This window comes from Rhagoletis pomonella, unplaced genomic scaffold (genome assembly GCF_013731165.1).
Source record: "Rhagoletis pomonella isolate Grant_MI unplaced genomic scaffold, Rhpom_1.0 Rhpom_scaffold_00008, whole genome shotgun sequence".
In the NCBI taxonomy this organism is placed as follows: Eukaryota; Metazoa; Arthropoda; class Insecta; order Diptera; family Tephritidae; genus Rhagoletis; species Rhagoletis pomonella.
The window spans coordinates 21,120,307-21,146,772 of record NW_023458562.1 but is presented as its reverse complement, the minus strand read 5'-3'; the positions used below and the strand labels follow the sequence as shown (position 1 = coordinate 21,146,772).

Here is a 26,466-nt window from a genome sequence, read left to right as displayed (position 1 = left end):
GAAGTTTTTTATGAATAAAAATAGTTTCTTAAAGAACATTTTTTAAAAAGTCCCCTCAGAAGACAAATTGGAATAAGCTTAAAAAATCTGCATAAAAATATTTAAAAATCTTTTCAATGGAATCGTAATAATGGACCAAAAATGTTCTGATTTAGACTTATGTGATCTCAGTAGAAAGGTATTTTCACACCGTTTTTATTTCTGGCCAAAAAAATCGTCATTCGTGTCCCATCTTTTTTTTCGAATACCGAAGATCTTAATTCAACTTTGAATGAGGTTCGTTTCTCCTACCTTTCTGTTCCATCCTTTGAATAAGTTTATTAGCAAATAAATGAAAAGGGTGAGAAAATACCTTTCCAATGACACCTCTTAAGTCTAAATCGGAAGAGTTTAGGTTCAGTTATTCAAGTTTTTCTTATACCAATCTTTGAAAAATGCTAAAAACAGCATCATCATTACGATTCCGTTAAAATTTTTTTAAATTTTTTTTTTTATATTTTTATGCAAATATTTTAAGCTTAAGCCGTTTTGTCATTTGAGGGGATTTTTTCAAAAGAAATCTTTAAGAAACTATTTTTATTCATAAAAAAAAACCATTTTTGGAGGTATTTTCAAATCGGGCCAGCTCACTTAAGTCTTAATATTTTTCCGAAATATTTTGGTGGACGTCTTAAAATATATTTTATAATTCCAATGGAAAAATAGTACCGATTTTATTTTCTATGGGGAGTGATGCAGTCTAATGTATACTTGTATGTATGCATGCTTGCAATTACTTTTCGAGTACAACATACGATTTACTAAATACAATAAATGGGTAAGTGCACGTGCACATCACTAACAGTTTCTATATTTTCTATTTAATTAACGAATTTGTATATAATCCCACGCAATTCTAAATAAGTACGATTCATACGGTATTTGTAAGTATGTAGTTATTTTTTACTTTGATTTTCCTTACTGTCAATTCAATATTAGACTTACATACATTTGTACCTATGCTTTTTAAACCCATATACATACACCCACACATGTGATAAGTGCTTGCCGATGCATAGGCGTCTTACGAGTTTAAAACAGAGGGCGTTATTTCAGACAATGTTTAATTTTTTTTTTATTATCATTATTATTATTATTATTATTTTTTTTTTTAAATGCTTTTGCATCTTCTTTGTTGTGGAATCTGGTCGAGAATCCAATAAACGCTGGTCAAAACTCTTAAAACGATGCTAAAATGTTTGAATTATTGCTTGATTATTGAATAATTACTTGCTTAGGAATGAAGAAATATGAAAAATCAGCAATGTACTCTGAATTAGGAGGCGGAGATCGCAAATATTATCCGAGTTTAATTAACTTCGGATTGCGTCTTAGGTTAACGAGAAAAACTTAAATCTAAAATGTAGTCAATGTCAATCAACGTAGAGCAACTACGAAGATATTTGTGCCAAACCCAACAACATTAGTTTATAAAAAAATCTGATCTGTCACTTGACCATCATTTCGCATCATTTTCCGTTTATAAAAAATGTGATCTGTCAATTGACCATCATTTTCCGCTGAATCCGAATATGAATTTAAAATATAAGAAAGTAGAACAGTTTAGGAAAATTTTGGTTTTTTTTTTGAGATCTCAAAAAAGTGCAAAAACCAAAATCCGCCAATCTCGAGACTGTTCTGAGTGCCACGGTTTATTATTTTAAAAAGAAAAAAAATTTTAAATTTAGTTTAATGCTAAAAGACAAACATAACGCTAAGGCCTCCTCGTTGGCAGATATTACAATTACTCTTCCGAAATACAGAAAAGTGCTTTCGAGACGGTTGTCTGAATTGACAAATAATTGTCTTTCGGAAGACTGTGATGCACTGAAAGACAGTTTCCAGAATGGTCCTGTTAAAAGTAAAAATTTTTCGATTTTTCAATAGTATTTTCAATCTTGATAATTTATAAAGAAGAGAGGTTTGGATTTCTGTGATAGAATCCGACTTCCTGATAAATAGGTATTAGAAATTTACAAATTATAAAAATGTTTACCAAACAGATACAAATTTTAAAATATACCGAACATATTTTTCGTGAAACATATTTGTGATATATGGAAGTTAGCCAAGTACGGAAAAGGAGACTGGTCATCGTTAAGATTTTTTTTTTCGTAAAAACTGTAACAGTAAAACCGGCAAGAGGGGCTAAATGCCGAAGGCTATTATAGTCTCCGCTGCAAACGGCTGAGTGCAACAGAATGCATTTGTATACATACTACATACATATGTGTGTATGTACATATGTATGTGTTTGCACCAAAATATTCAGACCAAAGTGCAAAGTTGGGGGGATAGATGTGCCTAACTATATCCAAAGGGTCGCTCATTTAGAATGGTTACATAAATGTATTTGTGCATACAAACAAAAGGCTGTAGACAGTAACGCGGGTAACTGACATAACTTCCATGGACCCGTGGAAGTTATTGTAGACTTAATTTCCATGTCATGACTTAACTTCCACAATAGTTCGATCGCCAGAGAGGGGGAGCGCCATCCAGTGAGCGAGCGGAGCGTTCCGATAATTATAACAATTTAAGCTCAATAAAAATTGTTGAGTATAATTGTTATAAGGCCATAAATAGCAAAAATAAATTGTTTCATTTTTATGATTTTAACTATATAAATATGTACATACATATACATACATATATACTAAGGATAAATTATAATATCATTCGAACAATACTTTGAATATTTACTTGATATTCACGGCGATTTGCAATCCCTGAAATATTGTGACAGAATTCGCATAATATTACATGATCACAGGGACCACAGGGAAGCGCACCGATTTATTTTACAGTTTATACAGATTTTGAGATTTCCAGAATTTCGAACTCCTTGAAGCTCGTCAGAAGTGTTTACGTTCGAATTTTCCTTAAGAAAACTCGATCAAGTCATCATCCAATTCTTCCTCAATTTCAATGTTCAGTTAGACTTTTTTTTCAACGTTTTCTAATAAATTTTTCTCGAGACCTTCAATAACAATTGTTCGATATCTATTTGGTCCTAGTTTTAAAATTTGGTCCTTGGCTTTATGTTGAAGAGCTTCACCATTTAAATGGTCGCCACGCAAATTCTTGCAGGCGTTGATCCATTTGGGGGAGTGTATACTACCGTACGACACGATAAAAGCATAAACAGACAGCAGCGTTGATCCGGATTAACTCGGGAATTAACTGCAGTTGATCCGGATTAAGCCCGAGTTAATCCGGATCAACGCAAAAGTTTTGCAAAAACGGGCGTAGATTGGTGCAGTGCAAACTTGAGCGCTTTGTAGATACTTAGCCCCGTTGGCGCCTGTGACCTTTTTCTCAACCAAATGTTTAGCTGCCTAATAAAACCGGTTTGATTATATGCAGGACTTTAGTCTCCACGTTCGAAGCGTGTTTCTAGTTCTTTCATTACAAATGTGTACGCGGAAAGCAGTTTACCTTCAATGCAGAGTTCTTGAAAAAACTTCCAGCCATTCAATACGCCAAGCACGATTTGAATATCGTAGCGGAGATACCGCGCGTGAGTGCTTCTAAGCGCTCATAAAAGATATCAGTGGACGCGTCGTCCTTCTCTTTCGTCGTATTTTGGAATTCGCGCAATGATTCATCTACAAAAGCCTTCCAGCTCATACTCCAATGAGAAAAATTTCGATTCAGACAGTTGCATTTTATGCAGAGTTCACTCCCCATCCAAGATGATTCATTTGCTCAATTGGGCCATGCCATTTTCGAAAGCCAAGTAGATAGATTATTGCCGATATTAGAACCAAGCGAAAAATAATTCTATTAAGTTTAGTAGATACATATTTACCGATGCCCTGATCAGCCAACAAATATTTTCTCAGGCAAGGACAGTTGAGGTTCATTTACTGTTGTAGTACACGAGCGATGGAATAGAAAGTGAATTTTTCGTGAGCATACCAAATTGTGAATCATGCTAATAGTGGCACGATACAGGTCAGAGTAGTTTGTACATATATATGTATGTACTACATATGTATGTATGTATGTACCTATTTAGTTATTTATACACTTATATTTATACACCTATTGACATACCTATGTATATGTACGAACCTATGTATGAATGTGAGTGCCTACACAAATTAATACATACATACATACATATGTATTAGATATAATTTACACCACAGAAAAGAAAGGCAGAAGTCCTGCAGTATTTTTTTTTTAATTTTCATTGGGGTAATTTGACAATGCAGTTTTATTTGATTATCTCACTTTGCTTTCATTGGAAATATGTAATGCATTCTGTAGACTAAATCTAATTGATATGGACTATTCTTGCGCTAACATGGAATGCCTTAAAATGTAATTTGTATACATACATATGTATTTAGATATGAGAATATGCAGATTTCGACTTATAGGCATGCAGTTATAGACAAATACGTACAGATGCACACACATAATAGGTTTGTTCGTCGAGCAAAAAATTTGTACGAATTTGTACGAATTATCACGATTTTTGCCCAAATCGCGTTCGTGCAGACCAAAAAATTATCCAACACTCAAAAATTGTGAGAGCAAAGTGACAGTTCTCTTGGAGAGAAGTTGCAAATTCTTGCTGGAAAAAATTTTGCCAGCAAGAATTTGCAAACACGAAAAACATGTGGTTGTGGCGCATGGTTGCATTTTTGTCTACAATAATTTGAATAAATTAGTTCGTTAAATTTAAAAATTTATAAACACGAGCGATTTTTTTATGAAAAAAGGAAGTAAATAATTGTTGATATAATTAATTTAGTTAATTCCAATGATTTGAACTTAATTCGGCTGAAAAAAATGGTATTCGCAATCGGTATGCAATTGCAACCAGAGTCGATTTAAGAAACCCGACAGCTAGTACGATGAAGAAATTCAAATGTATGTCAAAGAAAGTCAGAACAACAAGAAATATACATGTATATCCTGTTTTTGGCCATCCGAAAGAATTTTAAAAATTCTATAAAAATTTTTTATGTTTGAAATGCAACCGTGGACGCCAGCTGGCAGCGAAACTTGCAAATTCCTGCAAATTTGCGTTCGTGCAGAAATTTGCAAGTTTCTCAACATGAGAGAGAATTTGAGAGAATTTTTTCTTACTCTCTGATATTTTGAGTGTTGGATAATTCTTGCTGGATTTTCGACGAACAAACCTAATATCTACTTATGTAAACAAGTATGTACCTCTGTCTGTATGTATGTATGTATGTAGGTGGGAAGTGTTGAATGTGGTGCCAAAAAACCCTATCATGACAACGTGATGTACAGCAATTTCATCGCTAGCTTACATTCACTTAATTTGGTAACAAGTATTGCACACACCCATACATACGAACACACATTTGTACATACATAGGTACAAAATGTGCATGCTCACACCTACTGTGTGTTTGTAAATCTTACGGTACTGCAAAGCAACGGTTCGCGCAAACGGTGCGCGCTCATCTGCCATGCTAGAAAAATGTGTGTTACAGGCATACATACATACATGCATATTTCGTAGGATGGTGAAGCGCTGGTGGAATGGTAAAATCGTGGCGTAGTGGTGGCACGCTCGTCTTCAATTTTTCTTTGCCATTCCCTAACTTATTTTTGCTCGTTCTATTGTTGTTGTTGTTGTTGTTACATGCAAGAAGTAACGACGTTGTTTTCGGTGTCTTCTGCCTGCGCGGTCGCAGCGGCTACGGCGGCGAGCATCGCCGTCACCATCGCCGCGAGATGAGTAGTTGGCAAAAATGTTTGAATGCGATCACGAACTTGACCTTTCACATAACCTTTGAGGCAGTCATTCAGTCAAACCGCCGACGAAACAACAACAATCACACGGACCAGAATCACATCAAGAAGAGCAGTTTGAACAACAACAACAACAACAACAACAAAATCAGCAGCAGCAGCAATAAAAAACAACAAAAGTAACAGCAACAGCAGCAACAGCGTCAGCCTTAGCACATCCTTTTTGTTTTTGTTTTTGTTGCTTTTTGATTCACCCGCGTTTTTTCTCAACTACTGACGCTTTGATGTTAATGTTGCTGCTGCCGCTGCTGTCCTCATTGTTCTGTCAAAGTTCCGCGGTTGCATTACCGGATGCGAATGAGCATGCGGATAGGAGCGCTGCGCTTAGACGGTTCAGTGTCTTAAATGCCGCGCAGCCGCACTGCCGCACTACTAAGCAAATACAATATCATTGGGAATCATATCACAAAGAAATGGCAGCAGAGAGGGCGAGGGCGAGGGCAAGGACGAGGTGGAAACCAAGGTGGGGAAACAGTACTGCAAACATGGGCTTGGTGCCAAAAACATTTTCAAAGAGCAATAAAAAAACGTCCGATAGACGAAATGATACTGGCTGGGAGCTACTTTTCTGTGTGTGAATTTTATGACAAAAGTTCGATTGACAGAGCGATCGTTTCTCTATTGCGAAACGATGATTTTTTTTTTTTTGCTAAGTTAGCCATTTAGATTTTGGTTTTGTGGGAATCATATGAAGTGAGCAGAATTTTCAAAGTGATATTCAACAGCGATTTATTGATTATTTTAAAACTGATTTAATTTATGCAGAAAACTTTTATTATAGACAAAGCCTAGATGGAATATGAAAATTAGAGGCCACAGGGCATGCATATACATACATATGTATGTATGTATTTGCAAATCTATATTTGTATGTATGTATGTACATATGCACGTATGTAAACAAATACATATGTCAAAGGCCAAATATATTTTTATGTGCATACCAGTGCATATCGACGCCTGAGTGGAAGATCGACCTATCTCGGCAGCCGGTCAGATTTTGGTTCAAAAACGCCTTCAACTGAAAATACTACCCGGCCCAGCTTTATTTACTTTATATACACTTTGAAATATTTCTGCTTCACGATTCTATGAAAGAAAAGTGTGAAGTGTATGAACTAAAGGTCAAATAATAATTATTTCCGTTGAGCGAACAAATAAAACTCAATAATAGTTATTATTTTTAAGCGAAATGCTGATTTAAATTATTTTACTCATAATGATTACCGTTACATTTGGTCATATGTGAACACAAACAAACATATCTACAAATAATACATACATACATACATACATACATACATACATATGCATGTAGTATGTATGAATCCACACACTAGTCTAGAAGTCGACGCGAAGTCGCATTTTCTGATGGACCTGTCAAAGTCTGCAATTAATGAAATCGTGTGGCGACGCTGACGACGCTGACTATAGCTGCTGAACATTTAATTGACAGCTGTTTTTACCTTGCGGTATTTTGGCGTCGATATCACACCAAATAGATACCTATAATGTACACAACTACATATATACATATATAAATTTAAAAAAAATCCTAAAAGATCAGAGTTGCACTTTAGTGGTTGGGGTCAGTCTCTACGCCGGATTGCAGTAATTACATAGCCACCATGCCATATTTATTTTTCTTGCGGTTTTAACGACCTATCTGAAGAAATTCGGAACAATCCACCGCTCGACCAGCACGGTGCACGAATAGCAATTTTGCTGCTGAAAAAACCACAAAGCTGCTGCTGACCATTTTCGGATGAACGCATGCGCCAACTACCTCGGGATCAGCCTCTTAAACGTTGCGTATGTATAAGGTCTACACCGTCAACAAATGGACTCGAAGCATTTCAGCCCTATAAGTGTGTACATATATAACGCGGTACCCGCAGGTGGTAGCAGAGGAAGAGGCTTCACTTGGCATTTCCAGCATTCGTTATTTGGCGCAGAAAAAAAAAACGAATGGCGTGCTTTGTTGGACTCGACCAATGTCATTGAGGCGGACAAATAGGGAGAAGAAGAGAAATTTAATAGGCTAAAACGTTTATTTTAACGTTTTAACACTGTTTACTACATTTCACATAATGACTTTCGATGCTGCTGGGTGTATGAATCTCAATCATTATAATTAGTCAAGATTTTCTACGATGTTTCCATCGTTCGTTTGGCTTCAAAACTTTGCTGCTGTAAATACATACATATAGCATATATAGCATAGACTTATGTATATACAAAGCTTTTTATGTACAGTGCTGTGAAGAGCAATAGACACAAAAGCAGACAAAACATTTCGAAATTCATTACGTCCACGTCGTTGGTCCCCGATAACGCTGTAATCGGATTGTATTATAAGCGACACTTTCCTCAAAACCAGTTTTTGTCCATAAAGTGAATTTTATAATTTAACCTTGAGAAGTTGTTGTTGGGTCTCCTTGTTGTTTTGTCGAGGAGTTTCTACCCAGGGTCATCTTCTATTTAGTGTATATGTATGTACATACATATTTAAATAAAATTATTTTTTGAGATCGTGGTGCGCTTTTCACGAGCTGTATGAGCCCTTCCGAAATTGAACGGCGTGGGTAAAAAACTAATCAAATGCAACAATGCACACAAGGCTGAGTTTAGCGCTCAGACGATACGATTTTAATTACTATGCATAAAGGTGTTATGCTCTCGGGCAAAAGAGCTGATCAGCTCAAACCAACGAATGTTATCAAAGTTGTTGCTTGAGCGCTCTTCTGCCCGAGAGCCAGGTCACTTGCTGAAGTTGGTTAGTACCACTATTTTTTAATTTCAAGGCATTTTGGGTATTAATCAGGCGGCATAAACAAATATTTGAGACCAAGGTTGCATTGAAACGTTAATTTTAGCGTTTCCAAAAATTAAGCAACCGTTTCTGATGAAACAATTAAGATTTTTATGGTTTAATTAATTATCAAAATAATTCTATTTTGGTTTTTAACAAAAATAAATTCCATCGTTAATGCTGAAGCTGTAGCATGCATTTCGTTTCCGTTGATTTATTTTGTTTCAACGTTAGAGTGAGCCAACTCGTGGGGAACTCCCCGATTTGCGGGGAATTTCAGTTTGCATGGGGAATCGGGGAATGGACCGTTTTCAGCTCGTTCAATTCTAGTATAACAAAGTTTTAAATGGCTAAAAATTAGCTTTGAATTTTTAGAATTTCCTTTGTCGCATTTGCTTTCACATAGCGAATAAACATAATTTATTTTTATATGGCAGAAAACCGCAGAAACTTCGGAAAAAATCCTAAAATGAAAATGTTTAGCCATTTGAAACATGCACTTTATTATTCTAGAATTGGGCTACAAAATGGCATACTCAAAATGTTTCTAGGAAATCCAATTAAAAGCACGAAATTTTCACGAAAGTTTGTTAATTTTTTGTTCAAATATTGCACAAAGTTTGAAACTTGGATTTATACAGTTTGTGTTAAAAGACTAACTATATTTTTATAAAAAAATATTTTTATTCTTTATTTGTTAACTAACTTTATAAAAGTTTGGTTTGGTTTATCAATACGTAGATGAATTACGTTTAAAAATAAAATTAAAAGAAACAGAAACCAGTAATGTATAAAAATACATTTTTTTTGTGTAAGTAAGGAGATATCTATGGGGTGGGGAGTTTTACGAAATTTCGGGCAAAATCGGGGAATTTCATTGTAGAAATCGGGGAATTCTCAAAAATGAGTTGGCTACTCTGCTCTGAAACGTAACGTAATTATTTTGATAAGTAATTTTTGCGCATCAACAAAACGAAATGCATTCATATAGTTTGTTTTGAGCATCTCTGTTTGAGACTCGTAGAACACGTCTTATGAGCGATCGTTTTCGATGCCATTGTTAAGCACAACACTGTTTGCGTATGTACATACATACATACATATGTATGAATTTTTAATAAGCGTAGATCTTGACAAAATTAATGATACCTCAACATAAACCGCGTTAATTAGTTAATACCCGTTTAACATTCATTAATTTGGAAACGAAATCATTCAAGTGTCGGGTGTTTAGTGGGCTAAAAACGGTACACTGTAATTTCTGTTTTACAGTATTGAAAAGCTATTCAGCCACTGGCATAATTTCGGTAATTATTCGTGGCCATAAGCGAAGTCGATTTTTGCATTTTTCGAAGATGATGCCACCACATACATATGTACGTCAAAATTTGGTAGCAAACAACAACATTGCGTGTGTTAGAGAATGTATAGGTTAAATATTTTCTTAATTAAATTACTATCCAGCTTTGTTTCCATTGCCGAATCTCAATATTAACGTAGAGCTAATGCTTCAACTTGTTTTACAAAAAATTATAGGCTGCGTTTCTTTATACATTCCGGATAATCCCATTTCACAGCCGGAATAAACAGAATGCTTTTGAAATATACGCTAACATATCATCAGGAACGTTCTAAAGAATAAGTAAACAAAAAAGTTTATTCCAAACGTTCAGAATGAATAAAGAAATTCAGCCATAGAAAATTTGCAGCAAAATCGTATTAATGCGTACCAATATTGAGCGTTTCAAAAAAAAAAAAAATACTAACTAATGAATAACTTTTACCATCGGTATTTTTTTTTTTTTAATTTCGTAAGTTAGGTTGAGCTTATGACATTCTTTCACCAGAGTAAAATATCAAATTTTCCTACATGTTACATATCGTCGGTAGAGTGGAAGATCGCCCTATCTCGGCTGCCTATTCGAAAACGTCCTATCTCAATATATGTACATTCAATATATCCTCAACTGCCGATAGGGCGTTTTTTTTTTAACCAAATTCTGAGATAAAATGTTTGTAAAAACATTTGCTGAGATAGGACGTTTTCGAACCGGCAGCCGAGATAGGGAAATCTTCCACTCAGCCGTCGAAATGCGCTGGTGATAAAGCATTCAAAAAAAAAATAAAAATGGGCGAAACTGTTAATTGTGGTTCATTAATGCAAATTTCTTAGAATAAATTATGTACAAAGTAATTCCAGCTGATTAATCGTTTTTTTTTTATTTTTTATTTTTTTTGTAAGAGTCAACTGTTTACTGGAGTCATGATTTTCGCCCTAATTTTGTACATTTTTCTTCAGAATCTTGGAGATCAAAGCATACGTGATTGATAGAGACTCTTACCTTGTATGGAACGTAAGCTAAGGTCAACTGGTTCCATTTGAACCGGAGGTCCCTCTGCCTGTAATGAAATAAAAAAAATAATAATGAAGTTTACAGAAATGTGCACACATACATATGTACATATGTATGTAGATAGATCTAAAGAGTTGGTAAGAAAAATTCATATATACATACATATGTATATTCAATGCTAATAGTAGATTTGCAAAATCATCTAGGCAGCGTCCCTACTTTTGTCACTGTTGCGATTTTTTTCGTTTCTGTTCGTCTGTCAAGCGAAAATACATTGTTTTGTCTCTGATAAAATACGCAATATACCGATTTGTAACTGTTAGTATATATTTACGTATATGTATATATATTGAGATGTTTTAATACGAATTATTTGCCAAAATCTCGATTGCTTATTGGTTAAGTGCAATTAAGATACATTTCATAGCAGAAATACCGTCGGAGCTTTTGCATTGGCTGCCGAGGGGCGACTGCGAAAAAACTTTGGGATCGAACCCAGATCCTACGGAGTGGTACTGCGCACCTCTAACCAATCCGCCGCAGCAGCATATTAAAAATATCGTATAATTTAGCAAATCACCAGATGATAAAAAAGTACTTTGTAAACAAAAATTGTTCCAGAAAAGTTGAATATCAAAACTAATGTGTTAACGCAATTAATTTGAGTGTTTGAATTCATTGTTTGTGCCGTTAATGTTTGTACTTTTTATACAACACAAAACGCCGGTGGGAAGTAAACACGGAACAACGCGCGAACATCTTTCAACTTGTAACGAAAATTATTAAAATGTCAACCGGCGATGTGTGAGTAGGCGATTCTAACAGCATGTGGTTGATATCAAGCATGATCTTCATGCACTTACTCGCATGCATTTGTATGTGTGTAGGTATGCTTGTAAATATATGTATGTATGTACGTATGTTTGTATAGTTATGCATTCACCCTGCAGGGAAACCGTCTGGTAACACATTTGCAAGTTGCAACAGACGGGGAATATGCAATTGCAATAATAAGTATGCAACGTTGTTATTTGCTTTTTTAGCTTGTAAACTTCTTACCTTAGATTTAAATTCAATGCGGGTGTAAATTTGCTCAGTTCGATTAACCTTTATGACGCATCTTGACCGCATTACGGATATTGCAGACTGATTAAAGCTTTTTTGTAGCGCGCAGAAACTAAACTTTTAAAAATTCGTTGAATTTATTATGATGTATTTTTTTTTTTACGGAAGTATGGATTTATTTCTAATGCATTTGTTTAACGAAGATAAAAAGCTAGACCAGGTTAGCTATTAAAATCAATTCCAATTGACGATCGTCAATAAACGATTGGCTTTCAATACAAACTCTTGTTGCACATTATTGTTGCGCGCGCCGACAGCCGACAAATAAAGCCAAGTGATTTATAATGGCAATTTCGTTGACTTAATAGATAACATGCGAGTGGCGAGTGCAAGTACCACAAACAAGAACTAGAGCGTTACATTGGTATGTACCAACAACGTAAATGTGGCTATCGTTAGTATATCAATGTCGAGGAAAAAAGCGCACTTGAAAGAAATAGATCACGCACTTACTACATACATATGTATGTACCTATTGCAATATAAATGTATGTAGCTGCAATAAATAGCCAATAGCCATAACATATGAGGCGAACATAGTTTACTAATTTGCCATCAATTACTGTACATAACGCAATAATTTTGATACAATGTTTACTCAATTAGTCGCAGACGTGTTTTACAGCTTTTTCACGCATACATACATATTTATGAAGGTTGGTAGCGCTTTTATTGGGGAAACAATACAACAAATGGGGAATAACAATATTTGGATGCACTGTTATACTCGGCACAGAAAATATTTCAAATTTGAAGAAGACAAAAAAAAGGTATTTATGTAATACACTGAGCTACCTATTCGATAAAAATTCCAAAAATATCCCAGATGAAGCGTTACTAGAACGTATGCGTACCGATTTAAAATGGAACGGAACGAAACTACACGAAATAGGGAACGTAAAATATTTTGGTCTTGCATAGAATTATTTTAGGACCTGCAACGGTATAATGAAATCAAGGAAATAAAAAATTTTGTACTAATTCCACAACTGACACACGGTTGTCATCACGTGAGATACGATCGATTTGCTTTGTACCACCTATTGTGTCGATTAAAATTACGCAAAGGACCATTTCCTTCCTTCGATAAAAGTGAATTTGGAAATTATTTTAAAATTGTTGGTATCATTTTGTACGAAAAAAAAAAAAAAAACAAAATGAAAACTGAAACCAAATGAAACAGATTGTACAGGAGATTTATTAAAACTACGTGCAACAAAATATGAAAACACAATTGGCCTGTGAAAATCAAAAATTCGTATTATCAACACCTTTCTGGTTTCTATTCTCGCAAAATAAAACTACATAAATATACGAAAGATTTCACGATACAATCAGAATTGTCTGCGAATTCATCGAACTTTCGTAAATACTGTAAATTTCAACTTAAGATACTAGAACAAAAGCAACACATTTTCTCGAAAAGAAAGGTGGCTCGTCTGAAGTTGAAGAAGTACATTTGCTGACAAAAAGCCTGCAACCACACTGCGAAAAAACTGGTACCCAACAGAGAAGATAGTACGACAATATGTATAGGTTCCACCGAGATCGCTGCGAGCTCGCCAATACGCGGATATCGGCGTACACCGAATCGGTTACTAATCGCAGCACTAAAACAACCGCAAGCAGATATTCTGATGGTTAATGAATTCACCCTGACGGCCAAATGTGGTACCTGTTGGAATCGAGACGCCAATGCTGGGAAAAACGTTCTCTACCTGGGAGAATGTATCATCAAGCAAAACGAAAAACACGAAAATTTTCGAAATAAAGATGTCACTATTTCTTGTATAACGGCAACTGTGTACATCTGACTGGCAACAGTTTAACTTCAATGTTATAGAAAGAAAAAAAAATAATAATAATTTAAAAATAAACGCGGTTTTCTAGCGTCTTGAAATTTGCTCTTTATGCTACCAACATTTAATTAAAAATAAATCTGAATAGAAACAAAACAAAAAGAGCCAAATTCTATAAAAGAAATTGTCGAGCATACTTTATATCAGGGACTGAGCACAAAAGACATGTTCGAAGCCAACACTGGTTTTCAGTAAGCAGTCTCTAGTCACTAATAGTGACTTTTCGTGGTGAATATCGATTTTGAGATTATTTGGTATTCAGTAAGCTGTCTCACGTCTCTGGTCTAAAAAAGTCACTTATTTGTCAGCTAGCTCTGAGCAGGCCACAAAAAGGAAAATATGGAGGAAAAGATTTAAGATTTTTATTTTATTAAAAAGATAAACGCGAAAATGAAGCTAGGAAATATTTGTTCAACAACAATTTCATAAGGGAATAAGCCGAAATACTTTAATACCATATAAAAATCATTGGAAAACATATTTTCTTTTGTTTTTAAAACATTAAAATCTAAAATTTAAACGAAAAATAATAAAAAAAAAACAACTGCTGCCCGAGGAGGACTCGAATTCAGATCTCTGGAGTGGCATTCTAGGGCTTTGCCCCCTCTCTTACTGAATACCCAAATCATCTCAAGTCACTAATTTCTAGTCTCAAATTTAGCATTCATATAAAAAAGCATATGCTTATACTTGCAAAATATGGAGGAAATCCTCCTGTCTGTATTCATAAAAATTTCGAGCAGAAGGTTATATATTTTTCGAGTTGAAGCATATCTTTCTACTCATATAAAAGTAAATGGAGAAATTTGTGAAGGCGCCTTGTAATCTGTGGCATAAAATCTAAGTATGTTTGCGACATCTCAGTGGTCCTGGATATCGGATATGTTGTTGTTCTTCTCTTTTGTCCTCACTGTTGTTTGGCTCACTGAATACCAGGGTAAATTTCAAAAAAAAACCTTCCGTAGTGTTTTACCTAAAATTTTTAACAAACCGGGAACAAATCTTTTCTGTACTATTCGCGAGGAATGGAAGCTAGAACAAAATTTTTCTTATAGCGCTGCATTAGTTTGAAATGTTTGAATAATATTTATTAACGAAAGACTTAAGACACGAACTTTTTTTTTTTTTTTTTTTTTTTTTTTTTCAGAGAAAATTGAAAGTTGTTCCATAAATGGACAGCTTGCCCTAATGAGAAACGATGTGGAAGTTTAAATGATCTAGCTTTACTCTAGCTTAGAATTAAAATTATGATTCGCACTGAACCGCTCGTGCAAGTGCGCTCGGGTATTAAAATATCAATAACTACTTGCCGTCGCTTGGTTGCGATCTTTATTTAACCCTCTGCGACTGACGTGGTAGTCTGACAGACACCGAAGGTTCGACATTTTTCCCGAAATTTCCAGTTTAAATCGAAGAAAAGTTTATTAATATATATCGAACATATGTATATATTTTTATCTGGAAAATTCGGTCTCGTCAGCAGTAGAAGGTTAAGATAACAAACCAAATTCTACACAATATTGCAAGATATTTGATGCAAGTTTACTCACCTCCTTCGCTGGCAGAGGGTCAGGTCCCAGGCCATTCTGAAAAAGAAGTTACGCGTTAGTTTCATGCATGTGCACATTTAATTATTTATTCAACTAAAAAAAAATACACTTATCCATATACATACATACATTTTTTTCTATCAATGTAGGTATGTGTGTATGTATGAATGTATGTATGTATGCATGCATGTGTTGATGTGTGTAGACCGGATATTGGCTAAATTAATGATTGCCATTAAAATACAAATCTGAAATCAGCAAATGATAATTAATAGATCGATGGAGTTAACTAACCATTTGCATGGTTTAGGCTACACCTAGTGTACGAAAAAGAACTTTGGCGGCATGGCAGGATCTTATACACTACGAGTACATACATATGTACATATAAAGCGATGTGCTTGAGTAATCCCTGTGATGGAAACTCACATCAGCCTGACCAGTGGCGGTATTACCATTGCGAATTGCAACCGAAAGCGCATTAAAACCATGAGGCATTCACATTCAGATTTGCTTCTGAACACAAGTACTTATATACATACATATGTATGTATATACGTAAATGCCTGCGTACCTAACGGTTAGAGCTGAACAGTGTTCTTTTTTCTTATCGGCCATTATAGTTTAAATTATTTCGAACAGAACCCTGGTTGTAAACCTGATAAATATTTGTCTACAGACATATTTCCTATGCAAATCCTGAACAAAATCATATCAATAGATATATACATAGGCATTTGTTTTGGTACCTCAAGCACCGACTACAACATATTTAGTTGCATTGTATACCTATAAATATTTTTTGTTGGGAGATTTTGCAATTGCCATTCTTCAGATTTATGCATTCGGGATCCTTTAACTCTAAGCACATGGTTAAGCGCCGACCTCCTGTTGCAATTGAAATTGTGCACTTAGCAAGCGTTTCAAAACATTTGTTGGCTTTTTATTACATGCTTATTATTATGAGCAGCTACCTTGAAAGTTACGAGGTGGTTAGGAATCATTCAGTAAAAATCTCCTGTTCCTTACAGCAAATCGCTGCTAATTGCCTCTTTGTGTTTTAAGACTTTTACCAATAAATTTTTAATGACAACACTTAGCCGAGTATGTATATTGGCTGAGCTATTGTGGAAGAGTCGATTACCATAATGCCCGTCGCTACTGCACTTGCATCTGAAACAAGCGACTAAGCTTCGTAATCGCTACTGTGCAACATTAACTGCAACAGCAACTATAAAATTCATTTTTACACGCGCAGCTTTACGAGAAAACAAGAAGAGTCAAATGCTCGTAACATTTGTACAAATGGTATTTAATTTAATTTAATTCTAAAGCGTTTCGAATGATACAAAGAGAATTTTACCAGCGGCTCCTTTCGAACAGGTATGAAATTAAGGATACCGACAAAAAACGTATATACGAATGTACATATGTATGTATGTGCATATATTTACACCTAAGGGAACGCTTTGGATGATCCTTGACTTACTCTTCGCCCATACTTTAAGCTATTTCCCACGAATACCATTCATTTAATCTGTTAGTTAACGGCGATATGATATCTGCTTGCTATGATTTTCGCTGTCAATGAAATTCTGTGATAGCTCTGTGCTTGCCTATTCGTTTCCTTCATGTACCTGGTACCCCGGTATAAGGCGCAGTAGTACTATTCATGGTCTCAAGAGCGTTTAAGGTATTGAAGAAATATTATAACAGCTTTGATGGCGCTATGTGGGACTTCAGTCCTAGTAAGGCGGCCTGACTCTCAGACATAAGGTAGATGTATTTTGAAGATGTGCGCCTCCTAAGGCATTCACTGCCACAGATTTCTTTTGAAAAATTGATGGTTACCTACCATACTGGATAAAAGCCATCAACCTTCATATACCTTGTAGCACTCAAGTGAGACACTTGGAGTCCTTTTGGATAGGAGCAGAGAAAGACTGAAACTGATTGCTTTTAAAATACCTATTGTGGGCTTATATTCAAAAAGTGCAATCTTGCATTTACACAAAAAGTACTTTGTTTGCTTGTTAGAATATGTTTCAGACTGAACTGTCATCACTAAAGTTTTTTCTGACCATCTATATCGCTTGTTAGAACTTGAAGTCTCGAATTTTATTTTTATACTAAATCGCCACGTGTAAACAGGGTCGGCCACCTTTTTGCTATTCAACTCCTCATCGAACTTTTAACTCGACTAGTTGTCTGTAAAAAGTTGAACCATGTATCTAAACACGCTTTAAGGCCTACTTGATCTACAAATTATTTCATGCTTGAAAATCTAGAGTTTTTGGCTAAAATTCGAATTCGAAGGGATTTTATTCATTAGTTACATACATAAGTATTTGTAATTCACAGTTGATCAAATTCTGGATTCAAATGCCCCACCAGTCACAATCTAATGCCTCTACTTTGAAATACATAGTAGGCCCACATCCATTCAAAATAGTATACAGCATTGTATCTTTAAATAAAAATGAAAAACAAGTTGCCCAATCAAGGTTGAACTCAGAAAATGTGCAAAAAAATGAAAAAAAATGTACTCGTAACTCGATAAAAAATTCTACAAGACTATGATTTAAAAGATATGCGTTTTTATTGATTTCCCCCATGGAACTGTCGAAAAGTACAAGACAATGTTGATGTTATTTATGTCACTTAGTCGTACAAAATAGATTTCTAGATGTCCAGTGCGACATTTGTTAAATAAAATGATCACGCTCTCCGTATATTCCATCTGTCAACAGTGGCAGTCTTCAGTGGGAATCTCTGCAATAATTGGTGTAGTTAATCTGTGCAAAGTGCCAGCAGCTGTCAGTGAAACATAAGGCGCTGCCACTTTAAGTTCAAATCGGTGTTGATCCAAATGCCAATTGAATCGCCGCGAATTAAATGGAATCACACGGAGTGATAAGCTTTTTAAACTATAGTCGACCGCTGTGAGATTTATGGGAACGATTTTCAGTCGCAAGTGGCATTCCAATGGGCACTATTAACGTACCGAGAGCTAAAAATCGAACAGCCGCTTAGCGGTGTCAAGCACAGACGGCCGGCCGGCCGGCCTGCCAAACGATCAGCTTAGCTAACCAGCCAGCAAGCTAACATGCCGGCTAAACTTCCAAACAGTCTTTCAAATTGGCTGCCAGTTATATGTCTGTATGTCTGTATGTATGCACTAGTTAACAGCACAGCTGCTGCACTTGATATTCAACGCTAAGCCAAATAAAGCGAAAGAGGGCACCACATCTTGTGGTGCATGCAACGACGCATAAGCACACTTGCAACTTGCAACTAAGTTATATTGCCCCACATGTGCGGCATCGTACACGGTGTCAAAGTGTTAACGTTCAACGTAGTAAACAATGACACTCCATCGATCACAAATCAAGAACCAGCTAACATCAACTACGGGAATAACCTTACGAGTCAAACCACTGAAAGCGGTCAATATATGTACCATACATATAAGTACAACAACAACATTGTGACGCTTTGTTGCTTATGAAAAATCGTTTGCAAGGCGCAAATATGAAATTAGAGTTACACGCATGCATACATACTCGTACGAGTATCTACACACATTCGAAGACGTCTTATATTTATAGATGATGCATGAATATGGCAAGCCCAAAATGACCACAATCTGCACGGATAGGATGAGGCCGTACGATTTTGTTATACTCTCGTAATTTAGGTGCTTTGTGCTGCTACCAACTAACGAGATAATCCAAGTAACTACGAGCGAATCGGGGGGAAATTCTAATCTATTTAACTATAGCACATCCTCGCACTTTTGCAGTGTTCGGAGGATGCTTTGAACTACCATCAAATTATAACTTAAGAAAGTTTTATTTCATGGCAGTTGAGAAGTGCATGTGCAAAAATTTCATTAATTTATTGAATGTCCAGATATATTTTTTCGCGAAGATTGAGGCTCACTACTATTGGAGTTTGTTTAATATTTTTCGGTTTTTAAGATTACACCGTGCGACCAAAGCCACAAAAATTTTTCAAACACACGAAAAAATCAATATATTCACAAAACTGGGGGCCAAATATAGTAAAACTGCGCTTTTAGCTTTTCTCAGCATTTCGAAGTTAGCCTCCGAAATCGAGATAAGGGCCTGCGAAGTACGAAATAGGATCTTTGGTAAAAAATTATTTTTTATTATTATATGTAAATAACTAAAAAACTAAAAGTACAGTCGTATACCGTGCTTTTGCTCTTATTTAAATGGTTTATAACTTTTTTTTTTGCAAACTTATATTACAGGTGCTATAAGGGGGCAAAGATCGGGTCTTCGAAAAATTAAAAACCTTGTATTTCAAACAATTTTGAAGCGATTTTTAAAAAGTTGGTATCGTTGTAAATGTGATTAGACCCCCTTCTTCTCTTCTGATATGCTTATTTGTATACTTTGTATGTAAAAATTTAAGAAAAAAACATTTAAAAGGAAAAAATACCTTTTTTATTATAAAAAAAAAAATATTTTAAACAAAAAAATTACTAATCGATTTTTAGGAAGGTGATATCGTTGTAAGTGCAATCAAACCATCTTTCTTCTGATATGCGTATTTGTACGCTTCGTTTATCAAAATTTGAGAAAAAAAACACTTAAAATGAAAAATAGCTATTTTACAAAAAAAAAAAAAAATTACAAAAAAATTACTAACCGATTTTTAAAAATATGGTATCGTTGTAAAGGCGATTAAATATCCTTTCTTTTGGTACGCATGTTTGAATACTTCGTATAAAAAAATTTGAGAAACCACACTTAAAAGCAAAAAATAACTTAAAAAAATATTTTAAACAAAAAAATTACAAAACGATTTTTAAAAATTTGTATCGTTGTAAAGGATACCAGAAAACTTATACTTTCCTGATCCAAAAAATTGACATTTACAACATTCTGCATGTTTAAAGCAAAGAAAAACTCCTACGTGGAGCGTTTGATATTTATGAAAATATTTCGTTTGGACTTTGCAAATTTGCACTTAGCAAATTTTCACTCAAAGGAAATTTAAATTGTTTTATGAAAAAAAGGTATGTAAACAGAAAAGGTATAATGAGATAAATGAAATACAAAATTTTTCACTAATTCCACAACAGAAACACGGTTGTTATCACGTGAGATACGATCGATTTGCTTTGTACCACCTATTGTGTCGATTAAAATTATTCAAAGGACCATTTTTTTCCTTCGATAAAAGTGAATTTGGAAAATATTTTAAAAATTCCTTCAACGTGCACTAAAACGTTTTCTTCACTTCAAACCAGGGACCGCAAATAACGATTATCCTTTGAAATTTCAACTCAAACAAGTAAGAGCAGCGCTGTCTTCGGCTATGCCGAAGGCTTCATACCTTTCATGAACATCTGCAAATTTTACTTTGGCAGATTACTGCTTTTGAATACATATGCATACATCGATAGAGGAGTTACATACTTATATAAAAATCGCATCTAAACAATCAGAGGTATGGAAGATATACTTTATATGACACCAATCTAAGTGATTTTCACCGCTATGTGATCGGTATGTAAACCGGTAACTCAATTTATTGGGTTTAGTTTCGTACATAAAGGAGATATATGGCAAAAACTGGTATCCTAACAATCAGTGCTATAGGAGATAAAGCTTATACAGCATAGATTTTGATGATTTTCTCAGTAGAATTTGTATTATTATTTATAAAATATCTTACGAAATTTATCGGTTTTAGCTGTTCAAATAAAGAAGTTTTACAGTAAAATCCCATATCTGAACAATCAGATGTATGGAAGATATATGTTGTAGTCATCCGATCCTTGTTATTTTCACTGTAAGTATTCTGTTAATAATGAGTGAAAATGGTGCGAAATTTCATGTTCCTAGCTGCATAAATGGAGGAGTTATGATAAAAGACCTCATATCTGAACAATCAGTTGTATGGGGTCTGCAGGTTATAGTGTCCCGATCTTTGTTATTTTCACTGTAAGTCTTCTGTTGATAATGAGTGAAAACAGCGCGAAAAATCATGGTCCTAGCTACATAAATGGATGAATTATAACGAAAAATCTCATATCTGAACAATCAGTTGTATGGGAGCTATAGGTTATAGTTACCCGATCTTTTTAATTTTCACTGTAAGTTTTCTGTTGATAATTATTGAAAACAGTGCGGAATTTCATGTTCCTAGCTATATAAATGGAGGAGTTATAACGAAAAATTTTATATCTGAACAATCAGTTGTATGGGAGCTATAGGTTATAGTGACCCGATCTTTGTAATTTTCACTGTAAGTATTCTGTTGATAATGGGTGCAAGTATTGCAAAATTTCATGTTCGTAGCTGCATAAATGGAGAAGTTATAATGAAAAATCTCATATCTGAACAATCAGTTGTATGGGAGCTATATGTTGTAGTGGTCCGATTCTTCCGGTTCCGACAAATGATTAATACATTATAAAAATACACCCACCTACCAAATTTGATGCGGATATCTCGAAAACTGAGAGACTAGATTGCATACAAACAGACGGACAGACGGACAGACGGACATGGCTAAATCAACTCAGCTCGACGTTCTGATCATATAAGTATACATTTTCATGGGTCTATCTCTTTTTGTTCTGGTACTTACAAACATCGGACCAAAGTTATAATACCATTTCATGCTCATGAAAGGTATAAAAATCACGCGGAAAGAGAAATGCTACGTGCATAAGGAGTAAACCAATATATTTCTTATTACTCGGAGTACCTTCAGCGGCACTGATTTTTATTTTTTAATTTTTACTTATAAAAATCAAGTTTAATCATTATATTTTGAGTTTTATTTTTTGCTCGGAAAATAATGGTTACGTTTTAAGTTTTATTTTTTGCTCGGAAAATAATGATTACGTTTTAAGTTTTATTTTTTGCTCGGAAAATAATTGTTACGCTTTAAGTTTTATTTTTTGCTCGGAAAATAATCGTTACGTTTTAAGTTTTATTTTTTGCTCGGAAAATAATCGTTAATTCTTGAGTTTTATTTTTTGCTCAGAAAATAAAACTAAATTTTTGCGTATGCGCATGCGCATGCGTGAATAGACAGGGGGCGGCTGCATTGAACCTTTAACGCCACTGTGGAGTGGGTAATGAAAATACAGATACCAAGGCAGAAACAAAGAGAACCACATTTCTAAAGAAAATGTGCAAAAAAGCGCATACGCATGCACAAAAATTAAGTTTTATTTTCTGAGCAAAAAATAAAATTCGTGAAATAACGATTATTTTCCGAGCAAAAAATAAAACTCAGTTAATAACGATTAAAAAGTGATTTTTATAATAAAACTTATAACCGTTACGGTCCCTGCTTCAAACCGATGGAGTGTCCGTATCATTTTGTATGGAAAAGTAAAAAATACAAAATGAAACCAAAGGCAAAAAAAGAAAACTGAAACCAAATGAAACAGATTTAATAAAACAAAGTACAAAAACAAAATTGGCTTAGATCCTGGGTGTCGGCTCATTTTAGCTGGTGTCCGGAACAATGTTCCTGTGAAAATCAAAAATTCGTATTATCAACACCTTTCTGGTTTCTATTCTCGTAAAATAAAACTACATAAATATACGAAAGATTTGACGATACAATCAGAATTGTCTGCGAATTCATCGAACTTTCGTGAATACTGTAAATTTCAACTTGACATAGTACAACAAAAGCAACAAATTTTCTCGCAAAGAAAGGTGGCTCGGTTGAAGTTGAAGAAGTACATTTGCCGACAAAAAGCCTGCAACTTGATATGTATAGGTCCCACCGAGATCGCTGCGATCTGGCCAACACGCGGATATCGGCGTACACCAAATCGGTTAGAAATCGCAGCACTAAAACAACGGCATGCAGGTATTCTGATGGTTAATGATTTCAGAACAACCAAACTTTGTGCAAAGTGTTGCAACATAAACCTGACGACCAAATCGCTACACAGATGCCAATTTTGCCCAAAATGTGGTACCTGTTGGAATCGAGACGTCAATGCTGGGAAAAACATTCTCTACCTGGGAGAATGTATCATCAATCAACGCGAAAAACACCTCAATTTTTCAAAATAAGGTGCCATTATTTCATATATGGCGAAAAATAAGTACATCTGACTGTGAAAACAGCTTAACTTTATTATGATAGGATGGGTTATTATGATATTATGGTTACTTTACGAGACCAAATGATACAAAAAAAAAAAAAACAAATCAGCTGATCTAATGATACTACCTGTTCAAACTGCCTTGGGTATAAATAGAATATTTTGAAATACGTACATACTTAAGGACGGCTAGTTTTACATGGAATGACATGCAAATTTCATGAATAACTACATAAGGAGAAATGCATGCGTTTTCCCGCGTATACAAATAAGCATCTTCTCCCTTTTGTTTATTTTTAATTTTTTGTTATCTTTCTTGTTGACTTCACTACAAAAATCGCTTGCAGTTTGTAAAAATATGTACATATGTAGTTGTCATACTTTGTATATTTTTTCTTTCATATTTGTATGTATTTTCAATTCTCTGCATTTCGATTCCGAGTAGTGTACCCACTTGCCGTAAGTGCCATGTTACGAGTACGGGTACGTGTGGATATGTGCGATGGTGTAGTGTAGACCTGTGATGAATAGATTGTTATAAAAGTCAAGCGATTGATTGCGAACAGTGAGAGCTATCGTGACGTTATTTACATATGTATGTATGTACGTTTTTATGATGTATGTAAGTGTATTCATACGTACTAGGGCGATGGCTACTTGAGCGTGGGCTTCTTCAGATGTTGGTTTCTTCGCCTATTTTGAGCCAAGTGCCCATTCCAGTTCATGGAAAGCAGAAGAAGCCACAGCTTCCTTATGTCTGATTTAACATTTTACACAATTCAAACACACCCAACAAAGCGGGCCAACATTTGATCACATATGTGCATTAGGGTGGCCCTTAAATGTAGAAAGCTAATTTTTACATCAGATTTCCTAAGCCTCAACTCCTACGTGGATGCTACTATAGTCGAAGATATCACATATAAATTTTGGTCCCGGTTGGAGACGGTTAAGGCGTGTCGCACAGGGAGCAAAGTTCAGATTACCCTATGAAGACGTCTTAACCGACTCTAGTCGGGACCAAAATTTATAGTTGATTTTTTCGAGTATGAAACTGTCGTCTCCGATTGGGACCAACATTTATATGTCATATCTGTGACCGTGGTATTACCGATTGAGGGGGGGGGGTTGTGAGACTGGAAAAATTCGTTCATTTGACTTTTTAAGGATCATCCTAATATACATACATTTGAACGAGTACTTACTCAAACTCATCTTTATCATTCAATTACAGATTTGATTTTTACTTACAGCCATACTCGCATAGGTGTAGTATTTATGTATTTATATTTATTTATTTTTAATATACTTTTAGTTGAAATTGAAAGCAAAGATGGAAGGATGGATGTGTGGATGATACTTACCATGAAAACCATTAAATAGTAAAACAGTCAGCAAAACAAAAACCGTCTTTTGTCGCTATTGCTGTAGCTACTCTTTCGATGACGTCGATGTTGACGACGCCAATGTTGCAAGTGCTTTCGATGTTGTCGAGTGCCTTGAATAGTATGTACATATGTGAGTGTGTGCGCATGCGTTCGAGCGAGTGCAAGTGCAAGTGCGTGCGTATGTGCTTAGCCTTATTTCGACCCATACTAAACCACACACACACACTCATACATACACACACGCACACAAACAAACAGCCAGCACAACAGCGGCGCAGCGCAGAAAGCAATGACACCTGTTGATTGTTGTTGTTGGTTGCGTTGCCACTGTTGTTCTTATTGTTGTTGTTTTTATTGCATGTGTTATTACTTCAGCCACCGCGGTTTTATCTTCACAATTATTGCTGGCAAATGTCTGCAATAAGGAATTCAAGCAAAACTGGCACAATTGATGCAGTGGCGCACGCTTGATGCATTGTGCAAATAAATGCTTGCGGCTTGTGCAAGACTATGGATGTGGGGCTCAAGTGCCGCACAGGGGCGGGGCCGGTCGTTGCGGCGCGTCGCGGCGCGGCGTAGGGGAGCAGGCGGTGCTTACGGTGCGTGACGCGACGTGCTGCTAGCAGCAATAATCAAGCGACCGGTGTCGTCTCCGCAGCCCATAAACGAAAAATTTACGATGCAGAAAAAGTTTGCACCACTCGACAGCGACAGGCAAACGCCGTTAATGTTGAACGAGTAAACGCGAACGCAAAATTTACTAATTTTTTATCGTCTATCGTTTTATGCTTGCATTTTCAATGATTGCAACTCTTCTTTTCCTTCTTGCAACACCCACTTCATGTAGATACTGGGTTTGTGTGTTTCACTTTTTTCTCGATTGGTTAAATTTAAAGCACAACTGAATTATTGTTAATCATTCCAACATAAACACTAAAGTTGCACTTCCTGTCCTAATCAATCTGTATGTATGTACATACATACATATATGTGTGTGTGTGTGTGTGTGTGTTTGGGTGAGCAGATCCGCTAAACAAAATATGGCAGCATTCTCTATAAAGTAAGTGAAGATATTTTACATATATGTAGATATACAAACCTACATACATATGTACATACATACATAGGTAAGCACACATGTGCCGTTGAATTAAGCAAAAAAGTAACACAGTGGAGGAGTCGCATTGCGAGGGTCGCGGCAATGGCAACACCTACCGCGATGATTTAACTACTCAAAGGCAGTTAAAATCGCTTGTGGCGGCTTGTCACGGCTCGGTGGCTAACACTTATTAAGCTGGGTGCGCTGATGGGTTTTTATCATTTTTTGGAATTTCAATTGTGAGCAATTGCCTTTGATTGGCACCACCCATGACTATGCAACGGCATAATGCACGCATATGTACATGTGTGTATAATATGCAAGCATT

The 26,466-nt window shown here is 35.4% G+C and overlaps 1 protein-coding gene across 2 annotated transcripts in view; it reads left to right on the top strand.

The window, feature by feature from the left end:
• The first annotated feature begins 743 nt into the window (after positions 1-743).
• LOC118744382 (lysophosphatidylserine lipase ABHD12) overlaps positions 744-26,466 on the top strand; it is a 58,867-nt gene continuing 33,144 nt past the window's right edge. Inside the window, exon 1 of one of the 2 annotated variants that reach the window (XM_036477371.1) lies at positions 744-817. In XM_036477371.1, coding sequence (XP_036333264.1) covers positions 759-817 — 59 coding nt within the window. In that variant the 5' untranslated portion in view covers positions 744-758. The remainder of the gene's footprint in view (positions 818-26,466) is intronic. The other variant, XM_036477373.1, reaches the window with a different exon arrangement.